General features: G+C 46.7%; 1 protein-coding gene across 24 annotated transcripts in view; it reads left to right on the forward strand.

Annotated features, from left to right (window-relative positions):
* Window positions 1–11,882, forward strand: part of Stmn4 (stathmin 4) — a 17,604-nt gene extending 5,722 nt beyond the window's left edge. For 2 of the 24 annotated variants that reach the window (NM_001270855.1, NM_001270859.1), the window contains 7 exon segments: window positions 4,540–4,630; window positions 5,878–5,973; window positions 6,554–6,634; window positions 6,956–7,164; window positions 8,157–8,348; window positions 8,991–9,043; window positions 11,293–11,882. In NM_001270855.1, the coding sequence (NP_001257784.1) occupies window positions 4,618–4,630; window positions 5,878–5,973; window positions 6,554–6,634; window positions 6,956–7,164; window positions 8,157–8,348; window positions 8,991–9,011 (612 nt within the window). In that variant the 5' untranslated portion in view covers window positions 4,540–4,617 and the 3' untranslated portion in view covers window positions 9,012–9,043; window positions 11,293–11,882. 24 annotated transcript variants of the gene reach the window in all.
* The last annotated feature ends 5,380 nt before the right edge of the window (window positions 11,883–17,262 follow it).

Below are 17,262 nucleotides of genomic sequence, written 5' to 3' on the forward strand. Positions count from 1 at the left end.
CTAAACACAGCAGTCCTTATCCAGCTGTCACAGGGAGGTCTCATATGCTCCTCGTGGGGAACTATCAGCCCTGAGATTGCCTGTTTACCTCATCTCTGATAGCATATGAAGGGCTCCGTCTTTCCAATCTAGCCACCCTCTCTTCCTGCTGAAGGTTCCTCTCCAGTCAACAGCCTTGACTCTGCCTCTTCACTCTCAGCCACACCCACCTAGTTTGCTTCATTTGCTGGGTCTGATTGTGTTCTTGGTTGCCTGGTTGCATGCTATCAGTCACAGATTTAGTCTATCAAATATACTGGTGTTTAATCCAGCAACAGAAAAGTGCGACCATCCGCTTAGATACAGGCATTGTGTGAGGATCAGTTTACAAATGGGACAAGAGTGCTGGATGTGACTCAGTCTAGGTAGGTCCTCCATACTTTGAACCTTGCCATGGCTTCCAATCACTCTTCCTAGCCTTGTCCCTAAGCTGGTACCACTAGATACACTTCTTGGCAGTAATGTTAGGTCCTGCAGACAGAGACAGATCTCCCAATGAAACATGCAAAAACCCAACTCCCACCTCAGCACCTTATGACCTACGTAACGGTGCAATCTACCCAACTTTGCTGAACTTTGATGGCCTCATTATCCTAGTTTAAGCTGAGTTATAGCTGCGACTCTTCTGGAACATCACCATCCATCTCTGTTCTCATTGAAAACATACCAGTGGCCTGAAAACAGAATAGGTATAAACTCCCCTGGTGTGGAAGTGTCTGCCATCTTTCTGGTCCTATTCTGGTGTTCAAGGCAGTCTGCACGCAGCCCAGTGGGTCTCCTCTACTCCTGAATATGCATACTTCACACTTCAGTACAGCCAAGTTCCAAAGCCTATGCATAGTTCTAGGCACAAGGAGCCCAACTTGCATAATGGCCCTCTTCAACCTGGGACAAGCTGTCTTGGTTTTGACAACAGATACTTGAGTCCTCTTACCGCTTGCTACTCTGGCTCAGTCCTTACAGCACAGGATGGGTGGTCAGAAGTCTCTTACTTTTTTTATCCCCCCCCCCTCTTACTTTGATCAACCAGTTTGAGTCATGCTCTAGGGAGGAACCCAGAAACCACAATACTGAGCTCTTGTTATTTCTGCAGTGACTGTTGAGAGACTGTGTCACACTGACCTTTAGAGCTGGGTGTGTGGTCAGCTTTCTCCTGCTCAAGGGCTGGAATCGGACTCTACTTTAACAGCAAACATGGGAAGAGACTTGGGATGGGTTTGAGATATGCTTAGCATGGGGGCTGCCTTCTGATGCTCAGCTGCCTGAGGTCTTGGGAGAATCTTTTCCTGATAGGTTAACTCTGCCTTCCCCCACTCTGCTACCATTCATTGCCTCTTCATCCATGAGTTCCAGCGTTCTGTGCTCTGACCTGTGGTGTAACCCTTCCTCCTCCTCTTCCTGGCAGCTGAAGGCACACCCAACAGTCCCTACCTCTAGGGTGTGTGTTGTTATGACAGGATGACATGACCAAAGCTAATGAGCAAGAGCCACACCACAGGCAGAGGGCTGAGGGAGGTGGATTTGATTAGCTGCCACCAAAAGCTGATGCCACAGGCTAATAATGGGGAAAGCCAGGCTCCCTACTGTGACTGCCACCCACAGGGGCTTAAAGTTGTTTTATATTGAATGCTCTCTGGAAAGCTTTGCCTGTGGTATCTTCTGTAACCTTTCTCAGGGTGCCTTATGAGTCTTGACTATATTAGAAATGATATATCAATGGGAGAGTTTTTGAATGGTCCCATTTTATCTCTGGGTCCAAGTACACAGATTATATTGAGGAGCAAATCAACAATGTAAAACAAACAAACAAACAAACAAACAAACAAAAAACTACTAGCTGTTGAGATGCAGTGCAAGAATCGTGGATTTGAACTTTGGGTTTGTCTTGTGCTGAGAGTATTGGGGCTGACACATATCCCCAGCACATAGAGGGATGATGAAAGTTCAAAATCAACTTATTCTCAGGTTCTAGGGAGAATCCTTTCCTGTGTCTTCTGGCTTCAGGAATCTCTAGGCATTCCTTGACTTGTGGCTACATCGTTGGCTTACGGCCACATTGTTTAGATCTCTGCCTCTGTCCTTACCCGTGCCAATCATAAGCCCCTCTTTGGGAGCCAGAGGTGTTCTCATCTTGAAGTTATCAGTCACATCCTCAGTGGTCCTTTGTTCACACAAAACCACAGTCACAATGTTAGGGTGTGTGCACACTACTTAGTCAACCCAGGGTATGGAATGGGTTTGGAAATGTTACCTTATCTTCCTGAGCCTTGACGTCTTCATCTATGGAAGAGCTTTTCTACCACCCCCCCAAGGCAACTATGACACTTGGGGTGAGTGTGTACTGAAGTGGATGTTCTGTGACTTTGAGTTTTAACTGTGGTGGCTAGAACCTCACAGTGCTGAGATTTGTGACAAGTTCCTTGTCACCCTGTCACTCCCCCAACCCCTGTCCCCATTCCCTGTCCTGGTCTTCCTTCTCTGGCTCTCCATCATTCTCTGTGTTCTCATGACTCATAGCTGATGTTTTCCCATATGGAAAGTACTTATATACATAGTTGAAAAATTTCCTCCCACTTCTAGGCTAAACTGGCTTCTTTTGAATCCTTGGAAGCATAAAGGACAAGTAGCAGGGCTCGCAGTCTTCCATTTGTCACTGGAGAAGAACTTATAATTCAGAAGATCTGGGTCTGGACCCAGGCTGACCACTTTGGAGCTTTGAGACTCTGGGCAAGTATCTTAACATCTCTGGGCTTAAGTTTCTTCATCTGAATGCAAAGATGATGGCATTTGCCTCATCTGAAAACTCAGGCTCACATGAAGATCAACTAGGAGAGAGTTGGCTTGTCACTCCAGCCCAGGCTGAGGACAGGTCCCTTCCCTTACAGCTGCAACTGTTTACCTCTCTTCTTTCTCAGATGTGTGTTTTCTTCCTCTTCTCCCTGTTCCCATCCCCACCTCTCTGCTCCCCGCCCCCCGCCAAAGTTTCTCATCTGGTCACTCTATTTTTCAGTCACTTCGGACCTAAATGAATGCTGTTCCTATGAACAAGGACTTTGTCCTCAGGCAGCAGGCCTATCTCTATGTTTAGGGACTCACTGGTACCATTAGGACCAGCCTGACACCATGGGAAAAAGGCCTATTGTGTTGGTAGAAGAAGGCTTTGGTTTGAAAATAGAGAACAGAACCCTCTAAGAGCAGCTGCTCTTGCTTCAAGTCTGTGCTTACTTCCTCTCTCTTAGCCTCGGCAAAAGGAGGCATCATCCTCACTTGCAGAGCTGGCAAGAGCAACTGTGATGCAGGGGACAGAGGAAGGGTATTTCCTGGGTGCTGGGCAGAACTTGTCCCATTTCACAAGTACAACTCTGTGCCGAATGAAGACTGGAGGCACAAGATTTGCGTATGCAATATGACCGGTGACAGGGTGACATGTTACCTGGCATCAACTCTGCACTAGTCTAGTTTTGAGGGTGGGACTGAGCCCAGTGCTAGATCCAGACTTTCTATCTACATGGCCCCAGAGGATAGGCACACTCTCTATCTAAAGACAGGGATGTCATCCTCCTGAGAGTGTAGTAGTAGCCTCCTCACATCACTCTCCACTGGCACAGTGACCATTAAAGGTGGCCAAGTACAAGCGGTCTCCATGCCAAGCACTCACTACTGGCTGTCAATGGAGCCCTGCCCCCTCCCATCCCCTAGGTACTCACAAATGCTCCTCTCTTGACCTTCCTCTCTTTGGTCCTCTCCTCTCTTGTCATATCTAGGTCTAGCTCCAACCAGCTTAGGAACAATCTCTGTGAGCATAGCTTTCTCAGCCATCTGCTTCCATGCAGGGTTCATTTGGCAGATCTCCTCCTTGCCTGACCTATAAAGGCTCATTTCAGGATCTCCTTAGACCCTCTCAACCTCTTGGTAAGGAGAGACTCTTGTCTCCAGTCCCAAGATGGTCCTGCATGCCCATGTATGTCTGTGCACTAACATAATTATTATGATGATATACCATGATGTGTGTCTCCTCTGATAGTCCAGGGTCATTTTTCAGTGGAGCCAAGGAGCCAAGTTGGTAGTTCATGGTGGATGAAGGAGTAGGGTATCTCAAAGTGGGTTTCCTACTCACCTCATGTTAGAATTGGCTGGAGGGAGGTGAGGTGTGGAGAAGTTTAGACAGCTATTTAATTCATAAACATTTCCAGGCAAATTTGACTGAGGCCTTGCCTCTCTCCTTTGCTCTGACCTTGAGCCAGGCTATTACACTGCACAGGGGAACAGATAAACTCCCTAAGAAATAAAGTTGGGGGGACCCATATTTCTATGTCCAGTGTCTCAAATCAATTGTGACAGGATCCTTATTGTGTGAACTGAACCTTCATGTGCAGATGTGGAGGAGGGGGAGGGCCTATAGATAACAGCAGATGCAGTATCCCCAAGATTCCCTCGGTGCTTAAAAAGACAATCTTTATGGTAAGAGCCTGTCAGTGTGAACTATTCTCTCTTTCTTAGGATTGTGATCCAGTTCTGAGCTGGTGATAAACACTCCTTGTGACTTTTGGTCAATTCAGCTACCAGATTCCAGCCAACATGACCCTCGCAGGTAGGTACATGCACCAGTCAGTGATGAACACCATAACACAAGCCATTTTTCTATCTCTGTGTGTGTCCATGTGTATTAAGGTGCATCCGTGTGTGTGATACACACGTAGGTGCATGGCATGCATGTGTGTGCAAATGCATATAGAAGTCCAAGGACAGGGGTTGGGGATTTAGCTCAGTGGTAGAGCACTTGCCTAGGAAGCGCAAGGCCCTGGGTTCGGTCCCCAGCTCCGAAAAAAAGAACCAAAAAAAAAAAAAAAAGAAGAAGAAGAAGAAGAAGTCCAAGGACAACCCCAGATGTCCTTTCTCTGAATCCATCCATCTTCCATTTTTTAAGAAAGGGTCTCTCATTGGTTGAAGCATGTTGATAAGGCTAAGCTGACTGGCCAGTGAGTGCCAGGAATCTTCTTATTCCTGCCCTACCTCCAGTGTCTTTCACATGTGAATGCTGAGGGTCAGAACTTGTGCTTACAAGGCAGACATTTTGCCAGCTCTCCGGCCATCTTTCTCTATGTATGTACACTCACAGATGCACAGGAAGAGAGGGTAGAGAAGCCAAGAGGCAAAGTCATTTCTGGGTGGTGGGTGGGATCACAGCTGAATTCTTCTTCCTCATTTGCTCTGTGTGTATTATTTAATTTTAAAATAATACCTTTATAATAGTATCAAAACTATGCTTACAAGTTTGTAAGAGAAAGTGATCACTGGGCTGTGTAGTGAGAGGGTCTTTATATTATGCATATAACATGGTGCAATGGGAAGGACTGGCAGAGGCCTCCATGATGACCTATGACTTCTAGAGAGACTCAGTCGTGTCAAAGGTACATTCCTACTCTGCAGACAGCTTCTCCCTGGTTTGATTCCTGTGCTGGGAAGATTTGAGGAGTCTTCCAGCCTGACCTCTTCTACAGTGGGCCTGGACTTTAAGGAGAGTAGCAAGGAAGTCTTTTTATTAATCTCTTACCCTTTAGGCAGCAGTGTCAAGTACTTTTAGCAGAATTAAATATAGATTTCCTACAAACTACAAACTTCAAAGCCCTGGTTTATCCTTGGGTGGGAGTAGGAGATGGAGGGCCAGGGTCAGGGCACTGCACTTGGGATCTTTACTTGAGGGTACTCAACGCTTGGTAGTAACAAAAAGTGGGGTGAGTGACAATGTTAATTTTCAACTGGGAGGTAGCCCAGGCTTGGGTACTTTGGAGCCAGAAAGCCTGGGCTGACTCACAGAAGTGGTGCTCTCTCTTGTAGCCTATAAGGAGAAGATGAAGGAACTCCCACTAGTGTCTCTGTTCTGCTCCTGTTTTCTGTCTGATCCCCTGAATAAATCATCCTACAAATATGAAGGTGAGTAGGGGCTAGGCTGGGATAGAAAAGGGTGGAGGCTTCTGTGTCCTGTGTTTGTGGGTGCCCCACATTGACTCCTATCTTGTAAAACTGTCCTGGTCGCAGTGTGTCTTATTTCCCAGAGGCTGAGGAGTCTGAGCCCAGGGGGATGTAGCCTGGGTGCCAAGCAGCCTCCAGGGATCTGGATTGGGCCCTCCTGGAGCACTTGCTCCTAGAGTCCCTTTTGCACATTCCTTGACACCACAGAGGACGCCAGGATAAGCCAGACACAAGTTTTGAGATTCCATTCATGGAGGCCCAGAACAGAAAAAGAAAACTTAGTGTGTTCACCAGGGCTTCTAGGGACAGGTAGAGATGCTCCCAGACAGGTCCAGGGTGGGAATAGCACTTCTAACCTGGATGGTGACAGTTCGAGCCCCTAGACCCTATCAGAGAGTACTGGATTGTCATGCTGTCAGGAGGAGTGGTCAGGGGACAGATAGGTCATCTCTTCATTTCTGTTTGCCAGGAAGGGATGGGTTTGGTCTGTCAATAAGAGAGATGGGTGTTTGGATGACCTGAGTCTGTTTTTTCCATTTAGGCTGGTGTGGGAGACAGTGTAGGAGGAAAGGTCAAAGCCAGCGGAAAGGCAGTGCTGACTGGAGAGAAAGAAGAGAACAGGGTAGGCCGGAGCCAGGGGAGAGGTCCACAAGCCATCAGAGGGACAGGGCAAGGAGGGGCTGGCGGTGGGGATGGGTGAAATGAACTGGTGTCTGTCACCAGCGAGGAACAACAGCAGCTGGTGCTATCACAAATCACAGCTCCCTGCTTACTCTGTAAAAGCCATTGACCTTAGGGTCCAATGTTCAGGATCGACCAGACCCCTAGTCATTGGTGTGCCTTGGGACCCTCAGCTTTCCTGTGTCTGTGTGCATGTACACATGCTCGTTGGGGCCCCAGCTGCTCCTCAGAAGGTGAGCAGCCCCAACTCTGCCCTCCATAGCAGATACGGTAGACCTGAACTGGTGTGTCATCTCTGATATGGAAGTCATCGAGCTGAATAAGTGTACCTCGGGCCAGTCCTTTGAAGTCATCCTGAAGCCACCTTCCTTTGACGGGGTGCCTGAGTTTAATGCCTCCCTCCCAAGACGTCGAGACCCATCGCTAGAAGAGATACAGAAGAAGCTAGAAGCAGCAGAGGAGCGAAGGAAGGTTAGTGTAGCCCCATGTCACTTCCTCCCATCCCAGCGGGAGCAGGAAGTGCAGCTCCATATCTCTTCCTCCCATCCCAGTGGGAGTGGGAAGGATATTTAGACAGCACCTCCTGAGTGCTGGGCATAGACCGGTAGTTCTCAACCTTCTTAGTGCTGTAACCCTTAATATATATATATATATATATATATATATATATATATATATATATATATATATATATATATAGTTCCTCATGTTGTGATTACCCCCCATACCATAAACTTATCCCGTTGCTCTTTATGTCTTCATAATTATAATTTTGCTACTGTTATGAATTGTGATACAACTATCAGACCTGCACCCCCTAATGGCAGCAGCCCACGTGTTGAGAACCACTGGCATAGATGTAGACTAAGATACCACCTGAAGGGGACAAGACTATGACTATGCACTGGGTGAGCTTACAGTGTGGCTAATGGCTAAAATGTCACAGTCCTCACAAAGCTGCCTTTGTATGCAGCTTCCTTGTTCCCCATTGATTCTCGTCCCTCAGCTCAGATGCCATTTTAATGTGAGTGTTTCTTTACCTTTCAAGAAAAACAAAACAAAACAACCCAGCTTTCTCCATTTAATTGTGTGGTCCCTCCCTTTAAATATCCAAAGCATTTATCACACCCAGGTCTGGGGTCCATTATTTATTGATATGCGTGTTTATTTCTACTAGGGCAATTTTCTCCCTTCCCTGGTGTCTGGAGTTGTGAGGGCCTTGAGGTTTATAGAAGATCACTTAGTACTTGTGAATGAACGAGAGGAAAAGGAGAAAAGAGACTCAGAAGCTACTTAGGAAAGGGCTAATAAAGCCAAATATGACGGAAAGGTTTGCAGTCCATGTCGTTGTTCTCTGCTTCTGGGACAGAGGACCAGGTTCATCTCATCTGGGCATGGCACTGTTCAGCTGTGGTGGTAGAAATCCACTCTAAAGGGTCTTTCTCTTTCTTTTGCTGCCCTAGTACCAGGAAGCTGAGCTCCTAAAACACCTTGCAGAGAAACGAGAGCATGAGCGTGAGGTAATCCAGAAAGCTATCGAGGAAAACAACAACTTCATCAAGATGGCGAAAGAGAAGCTGGCCCAGAAGATGGAGTCCAATAAGGAAAACCGGGAGGCCCATCTGGCTGCCATGTTGGAGCGGCTGCAAGAGAAGGTAAGAGGTCCTGGATTGGCAGGAGGCTCCTTCCATGGCAAGAACGTGCAACCTACACATCACTCTGGAGGAAGCAGCCTATGCAGGAATTGAAATGTTTCTACCAGGCAGGGTCCTCATTGTTCTAAGGGGAAGATTTGGGAAGTCACAGGCAAGAAGCTCACACCAAACCCTGGGTGGCCTCCGGGGATCTTCTAGGGTTTTGAACCGGAAATTCTGCACTGTCTCAGGAGCTTGCTCACACCCTTCTTTTCTAAAGAAAGCCCGCCCAGTGCAAGTATCTAAGGAGAGGCACATGTCTACACATTTCTGGCTTCATCATTGAATGGGCAGATTTGGGTTAGTGAAAGATGCAGTCAGCTTGGCTTTGAGCCAGGGATACAGCAAGCTCGGTTGCCAATACAGCAGGATACAGGATTCTCCCCAGAGCTCCTCGTAAGGGCCAGAGAGTAGTAGGTTTTCCTCAATAGTCTGCCTTTGTCAATAACTCAAATGTCACCTGCATCTGAGCGGTGTGCGAGACTGGGGTTGGTCCTCCATGTTATTCTTTGGAAGACGTGCTGACCTCATTTCCTGAGTCCCAGGCTGCCTACGTTTCTCCTGCAGCTCCTGGGAAGCTTTAGCTCTGTGTTTTATTTCCAGGAGCCGCCTGCTGCGCGGTGACTCCCGGGACCGATCGGTGGCCTCGTCCCATGGTGAGCAGCGTGGTCCTTATTCCTTCCTGCCTACCCACCTAAAACCTCAGGCCCTTGACAATTACCACAGAAAGATCTGGCTTCATCCAGGGATGTGAGCAGCACAGGCTGGCCAGTAGGTGGCAGCCCTGTGCTCATGTTCAATTACAGGAGGGACAGCAAGGCTTCTTTCTCCACTGAGTGCCTTGGGGGAGGGACACAATCTGAGTGTGACTTTGGGCTCCTCCAGTTAATGAGAGATACTGTAAGAAAACTTAAGATTGCCTTTACTTTTTATACCAGGTCTCATGCATTCCAGGCTGGCCTCAAATTGGCTAAATTGCTGAGGCTAGCCTTGGAATTCTTATCATTTTGTCTTCACCTCCAAGTGCAGGGATTACAGGCATGTGCTGCCAAGCCTATTCAATGCAGGTTTGGGGCTTGAACCCAGGGCTCTGTGCATGCAAGCTAGGCACTCTGCCAACAGTGCCATAGCCCCAACTCAAGGCAAATTCTTGAGGAAACCACAGATAGAATGGGAGAGTTATGGGATTGCAGACTCAGCTTAAAATACATCACAAAGTTAGGTTGTGTTGAAGCACTTGAATGTTTGTTTATATAACGATTCTATTTTATCATAACTCGGTCATCACAAGTTTACAAGGCAAACATTCTTAGTCCAGATAAGGAAACCATTCTAGAGGTCAAATGATTCCCAGAGATTCACAGGGTATACGAACAATAGAGTTGGCCTTGGCCTCTTATTCAAGTGGCTGCTTTCTTGCCTGGTTCAGAGAAAACATCCCAGTATAATCTCACTAGCTTTTCATCAGCAAGAAGTTTCTAGAGACCAAACAAGCAGAGGCCAAAAACCCAGGGCTCTCAAAGCCAACTCACTTGAAACCACAGGTGGAGGCAGAGGTAGTTGGCAAGGTTGTGTTTGGAATGACAGCTATGCACATCAAGTAGACTCAATATGCTAGATCAGACATTTGAGAGGACAGTTTTTCTCTGAGACCTGTTCTCCTCTCACAATTACTCACTGGAGGGGGCAGGAGGCAAGGTAGGGAGATAGGTCTGTGTTCTGCCCCTCCCCCTCCCCTGCTCCACTGCTCTGTCCTTAGACCATGGACACCTTCAACATCAACAGTGCTGTCTATGCTAGCTCTTGTGCTGTGGGTCACGACCAGAATTCCTAGGTGAAAAGCCCCAGTCCAGAGTTACTGCCTGGACTCCAGGTCATGTGATACATAGCAGTGTTTGAGAACCAGACATACTGCTCCTTGCTTTCAGCCTGTGGAAATTTCTAAGGGCCTCTGGAAAGATTAACTTGTTGGTGAAGATGTATCTTAAGAACCTGGGTGGCCTCAGTGGGTCTATTCCAGGTTAATCTGTCATCCAGTTGAGGCAACACTGGGACCTGGGAGGGTGTCACTGGTACTTTTGTTTCTCCCAGTAGGCACTAGAGAACACAAAAAAGAAAAGCACACATATGTTCCCAGCCTACAAGGACACAGATATTTATTTAGTGAGCTGGAATGACGTGGAGGCAGGTGTGACAGTCCCATGAGTGGACACTTGTCACAGAGTTTCAGAGCTAAGCCAGCTACTCCCTCTGGAAAGATCTAAGAAGTTGAGGCCTGGTTAGGTAAGACAGTCAGTTAAGGTCACACAGCTGGCTGGGGCGGGAAAGCAGTCTGGTCTTTTGCTGAATTATGTTACGAAGCAAATGAAAGTTATCTTCCAACACATGTGAGGGAGTCCATTGTCTGGAGTCAAGCACTATTTCCCAACAGTTCTCTGTCAGTACATAATGCAAGGGTCCTCCTTCAGTCAGAGATTTAAGACAACACTAAAGAGATGGAGAGAAATAACACATCTGTGGTGTGTCAGGGACGCTGGCAATGGGCTGACTCTTTTCCCATTCCTTCTAAACTGGTTGTCCCAAAGGGCCCCTTGTATTTAGTCAAGTGACCATTCCAAGCGCCAGAATGACCAGTGGAGGTGCAGAGAGCCTAGGGTGTCTTGGGGTCGCTGTGAGGTGGGTCCCCTGCAGGATGTGGGACTTACCAGTCCATGCACTCTATGCACTTGCAGGCTTATACACCTGTGTCCCGCGTCTTACTTGCCTCCTTCCACCCCTCTTAGGATACCTTCGCCGACAGCTCTGCTCTGCCCGTGGTGACCATCTTTTGCGTTCCATTCTCTTGCCCTTTGTCTTCCCCTGGCAGCCTTGTGTGACCCGCCTTTGTCCCTCCCTTCCTCTCCAGGACAAGCACGCAGAGGAGGTGCGGAAAAACAAGGAGCTGAAGGAAGAGGCCTCCAGGTAAAGCCCAGAGGCCAAGGAAGTTTCCAGGACAGCCGGACAGCTCCCGCAGCAACCTGGTTCCAGCAGCATCGGCCGCTGGCTGCTCTCCCAGCACTGGGGTTCGGGGGGAGGGGGGTGGCCAAAGGGGCGTTTCCTCTGCTTTTGGTGTTTGTACATGTAAAAGATTGACCAGTGAAGCCATCCTATTTGTTTCTGGGGAACAATGATGGGGTGGGAGAGGGGACAGAGAGTGTGTGGAAAAGGAGGTGAAGATGAGCCCGAGGACTTTGTGACACTGTCCACTGACTGCAGACTTGGGCCAAGGCCCCCGCTTTTCACGGCTCTGCCTGGACATTCGGCCTCCAGGTTCCTAGTGGAGAGAAGATGTGACAGAAGTTCAGAGTGAAGGGCCGAGTCCTGGTGGGGTGGTGTGCAGGGCCAGCAGGACGAGCCCGTCTGGATGGAGTGAAACCTACCCTGAGCGGGTGGGATAAGGTCTGTGTGCGTCTGTTCATTGTCATCTTTTGATCATCATGACCAACGAAACATTTACTTCGAGTCTTCCGTGTTTTTATTTCCAATATTGGCTCTTTGCAAACGGGTAGAGTGTTCCAGAAACTTGGCTTCCCGCCTAGTTGATGCCAGGTGTCTTTTAATTTTTCCATTTGTGTTTCTGGTGTGCTGGGGGATGTGGGTTAGTTCTTGCTAGACATTGGAATGATTAGAGGTTTGCCTTTCTTTCTCCTTTTAAAGCCCTTTTGTAGGCTGTCCCTTAGTGGCAGGAGGCCACTGAGCTGATGAGAAAAAGATGGTGTCTTTCCTATCTGTAGACTCACATCCTAGTCCTAAGGGTTCATTGTAAGAAGGACATTCTTAGCTTGTGTAGCTGCTTTAACAAAACACCTCAGGTGGGGTAACATTATAAGCAACAGGGATTTACAGTTTATAATTCCTGAGGGGAAGGTGTCTGGTGAGAAGCTGCTTTCTATTAGGAAAACACATGGTGCCTTCTTGCAGTGTCCTCTTGTGGTAAAAGTGTGACAGGGCTCCACAAGGCCTCATTTATAAAGGCATTCATCCCATCTGTGAGGGGAGAGACCTTAGACCCAATCCTCTCCTAAACGCTCCACCACTTGATATTATGTATTGGGAATGAAATATAATATGTTACTTTTAGGGGTAACAGCAGCATTCAGGCATAGCAGAAACCCTCACCAAGGGCTGGGGGGGGGGTCACAGATCACAGTGAAGAAAGCTTGTTTGCTAGAAGAAAGCAGAGGGCCCTGTTCTCTAGGACACTGGGTCAGGGCTGCAGAGGACAGTCCTTCTAAATCTGTTCTGCAAGCAGGAGTGGGGTGGAGTCTATATGAGCCAAATCCCAGGACATCTCCATGACTTGCCTTAAACATGGTGTGGGTTTGTTTAGCTCTGAAAATAAACTCTTTATTGTTGCCTTAATATTCTCTCTGCAGTGCTCCTAGAGAATAACTGGAAGAACAAAGGTGGCAGTGATGGCGGTGGTGGTAATGTTGGTGATGATGGAGATGGTGATGAAGGTGGTGGTGATGATGTTGTTGGCAGCTCATACTTTTAGGCAGCATCTATTAGATGTCTATTTTCTAGACTTCCCACAAATGGGGCTTCATTTAATCTTTGTACTAACTGTAGGAGAAAGCTGCTGCTGTCATCCCATTAGGCAGACAAGGAATTGAGGCATAGAAAGCACAAATAGGTTGCCCAAATTCCCACACATAGTAAGTGGGAGAAGAGGGCTTGAATTTTCAGCTTGTTCCCAAAGTCTGTATTTTTAGTCACTGCATTCTGGCGCATCTAAACTAGGCGTCAAGTCCCCAGTCAGGGTTTCTCAGACTGAGTTCTGACTCACTGGGTGGTGAGATCAACTTTGGGGTCCTACTCAGTTTCTTTTTCTCTCGTTCCCTTATGCCATGCAGGGAATGAACAGTCACAGTCATGAGGAAAAGGATTTTCTGCTGAGAGTTAACATACAAGTTTTAATAAAGAACAGACACTGTGGACTTACACACAGTGAAGAAATTCTCAAAGAATCAGTCCTTATAGCAAGGAATTCTTATAGTGAAGGATCTTTATGGGGAAGGGGTCCTTGCAGGGAAGAGATCCTTATAGGAATGGATCCTTACAGGGAAGGAATCCATAGAGGGAAGAGATCCTTTCTTGTGGTTTAAGTTACATGGCAGCCTTGTAACTGGATTATCTGTGCAGGGTCTATTTGGACAGATAAGAGGAAGGCAGCTCATTTTCTCACTAGGGGCAGTGGTTATAACATCATTTCTCTCCTGAGGCTGGCTGTTTGGATGAGGTGCCAGTGTCTTGGGAGTCAGGCTTGAAGTAGGGCAGAAGCAGAGACATCACTGTGTTGGGTTTCAAGCAGATAATGTCTCATGGTTAGAATATTTTGGTATTTTACTTTTGACCTTTTTGGTGTTTTCCCCCCTTCTTTCCTTATTCCCTCCCTCCCATCCTTCCTAGTAGAACAGAAAACAACACATCAAAATTAATTTTAGTAAGTGTGTTTCCGTGGAAATTATCAATATTTATTTTTGCATGTGGCCATATTTCCAGAGCACACACATGTCTTCTTGAGGTTGACGATCAAAAACCCTTTGAAAGCTGCAGCTTTGGAATGAGCTTGGAGGCAGGGTCAGGACTATTTGGACTACAGTCCGTGGGACCTCAGGAAGCTGCTATGGATGTCCGTGTGGACGAAGCCCGAAGCTTCAGATCCAGTTTCTTCTGGGCAAACAGAGACAAGAGAATGGCCTCACGGGTCTCAAAGCAGCTCCACTGTCATCTTCATCCTCTGTGGACCAAAGGCCAGGAGCTAGCTCCCTCAACCCTCTCCCTCCCCTCCCCCTTTTCTGCTTAGACACTTGCTCTTCACTCTACTGTCTCGTCCTTCCACATGCTTGTCCCTTACTTGGGTTGTTCTTCCTTTCCTTGCTTGATCCCCAACTGTTCCTTTTAAAACCCAGCTCCTCATCATGTTCCTCTAGTCGGCTAGAGATTCCACTTTTGCATGCTTTGGTATATACATGATTAGTTGCTTAATCTCATTATGAGACATGATAGGAATCTTTGTGTCCTTAGCAGTGGGCGTTTGGCTAGACTGGGATTAAAAGCATCAAGGTGACCAAAAAATAGGTGAGTGAGAGGTAGGGATAAAGAAAAACTCACACGACAGCTCCATTTGTGTAGCCCTTTCCTTAAGCTCCATGTGGAAGACTGAGATTTGAGGTGGCTGACATCCTGGGGTGACAGCTCAGTTGCTTGATGTATAAACATGAGGACCTGAGTTTGGGTTCCCAGCACCCATGTAAAACCCAGGCTTGGTACAGTGCTGGGGATTTGGAGACAGGAAGATCCTTGAGACTAATTGACTGGCCAGTCTAGCCAAATTGGTAAGTTGAAGGTTTGGTTTGAGATTGTCTCAAAAAGTATGGTGGAAAGCAACTGAGGAAGACACCTGGTGTTGCCCTGGGGCCTCCAACATGCACCTTCATCTGCACAGACTTGCACAAACATGAACACATGCACCAAAGATTGGAGGTGGCTGATCAGGATTATGTAAGGAGGTTGAAGCTCATCTCCAGGCTAGCCTACATCCTCACCAATCCCTATTCCTTAACAGAAGAACTGAAGACACTGCAGATGTGTGTATCATGGAGCATCTTCCGAGTCTAGGCCTTATAATTCCTGTAATAAAAGTGGCCATAAGTCAAATGTGGCAGGAGGGGATGGAGCCAATGGAGGATGAGTTTATGAGAGACATGGTTCTGAGGTCCTCAGCTAGTGACTTTCAATGATAAACACTCTATAATTTGAAGCAGCAATTTTGCTTAAAGCAAGGAGAGAACACAGTGTCCTCTTTGGACGAGTAGGGTCTGAATGGTGGATGAGCACCAAGGGGTATTCCATTCAATTCCCAAATATAAATTAGAAGCCTGTTGGTAATTATCTAAAGCCAAGCCTAGATTATTTTGCATAGGAACAACTTTCCCACAGTTGAGCTAAGAATCAGTATATCTTGCTCAGTACACAATCTTCCCCTGATTAAACTTCAGTGAATACTGGAATCAAAAGGAACAGAAAATAAAAGGAGTAAGGAGAAAAGGAGTAAGGCAGTAAACCATCTTCAAGTAGACACGGGAAGGAGTGGGGTAGACACATACTCCTGGATATCCATCCCTTGTTATAGTAATTGTTGTAGAAACCCAGCCCAAGGTTTCTACCCCACCTTAGTTATTTAAGTTCCCAGATGAAAGACACTCACAACCTTTATATTTACAATAAGGTTTTAAATAAACAAGAGCCAAGCAGATACTTACCTTCCATGCTGTTAGAATCTGTTTCCTATCAATAACCCTGAGTTATTACTACGTTTCATCTAGGCTGCTCTTAACTCCAATTGGGCAGTCCTCAGGGCCATACTGTCTTGACTCATAGTCCATGGTGCTTCTCCTTCCTCCTCTTGCACTCTCTTTCCTTATGGTCCTTCTCTTCCCTCAAGTCCATAAAACCCCAGGTATGTCTCTTCTTCCCAGCTATTGACTGTTGGCATCTTTATTTACCAAACAAAATTATCTTGGGGACAGGGTCACAGGGTCTTGGGGGCCCTGAACTTAGCATTACAATAGACAGTAGAAGACAGAACCTCTACAATCTCCTGAGCAACAGCAGAGAGAAACAAGAGCAGAGAGGCTCACAAGGGACCAGGGCCCTTCATACTGTATATTATGGACAAGTCTAGAGGACTAAGGACAGAGCACAGCCAATACCTACAGCACATCTTCCTGGTCTAGGAGAAATGCCCCTGCTCTTGTGACATCTTCAGGGAGAGCAAGAAACCCAAACATCAACGCAGTGCACAGTGTGGCAACATAGTGATTCCCCTCCCCAGTGAAGACACTACAGGAATGACATATTGTGGAGTTCAAGTGCATCCGACATATTCAACATGACAGCATGATATGTCAGCACACATCAGAAAGAGAAGGCTGGCATCTAAAATGACTCTTGTTTAGAAGTGGAAGAGATACCAGCCCATCAGGAATCCATTGTTTATATTTCCCAACATGAACATAGAGGAGACATGAAGACATGGGGGTGTGACTCCTCCCAAAGTGCAGAATTCTTCAGCAACTGACCCCAAAGACATTGAAATGGGTGAATGGTTGTAGAAAGAATTCAAGAGTGATGCTTTGATTCGTTTGTTTTATTTGAAGAGCTTTGGGTGGAACACAGACCTCTGTGCTTTCTATGCAAGGGGTGTACGCTAAATAGGTTCTTACTGTGCAGCTCAGACTGGCTTCAAATTCACAGTCTGGTAAGATGTGACCTCTCCCTGAGTGCTTGGACTACTGCTGTACATCACCATGCCCACCTCAGAAGAATGACATTAACTAAAGCTAATGAACTCCAGTAAGATACAACAAATAGCCAAAATGAATTAGGAAAGACAGCATAGGATATGAATGAATGAGAACAGAGAGAGAGAGAGAGAGAGAGAGAGAGAGAGAGAGAGAGAGAAGGAACCCAATAGGAATCCTCAAAACGAAAGGCACAGTAAATCATATAAGAAAAACTCAGTGGGAAACCACACCAAACAGACTAGATAGATCACATGACACAGAGAGGTCAGAGCTTAAAGGTAAGGTTGACAAATCAGAGCATCTGCACAATAATTAGTAAAAAATGGAGTCAACAGGTAAAACCTCTGGGACATGGTTAAGAGACATAGTTTTTGGTGTAGTAGTAAGTGCCAAAGGTATAGAAAATGTATTTGGTGAAATCAAATCAGAAAACTTCCAAAATCTAAGGAGAGGTATAGATGTAGGGGATATTTGTAATCCTAAACAAATGTGGCCATATTGCAGGCTAAAGGGCAACAGTAAAT

Source organism: Rattus norvegicus, chromosome 15 (assembly GCF_021556685.1).
Source record: "Rattus norvegicus strain SHRSP/BbbUtx chromosome 15, alternate assembly SHRSP_T2T, whole genome shotgun sequence".
Classification (NCBI taxonomy): domain Eukaryota; kingdom Metazoa; phylum Chordata; class Mammalia; order Rodentia; family Muridae; genus Rattus; species Rattus norvegicus.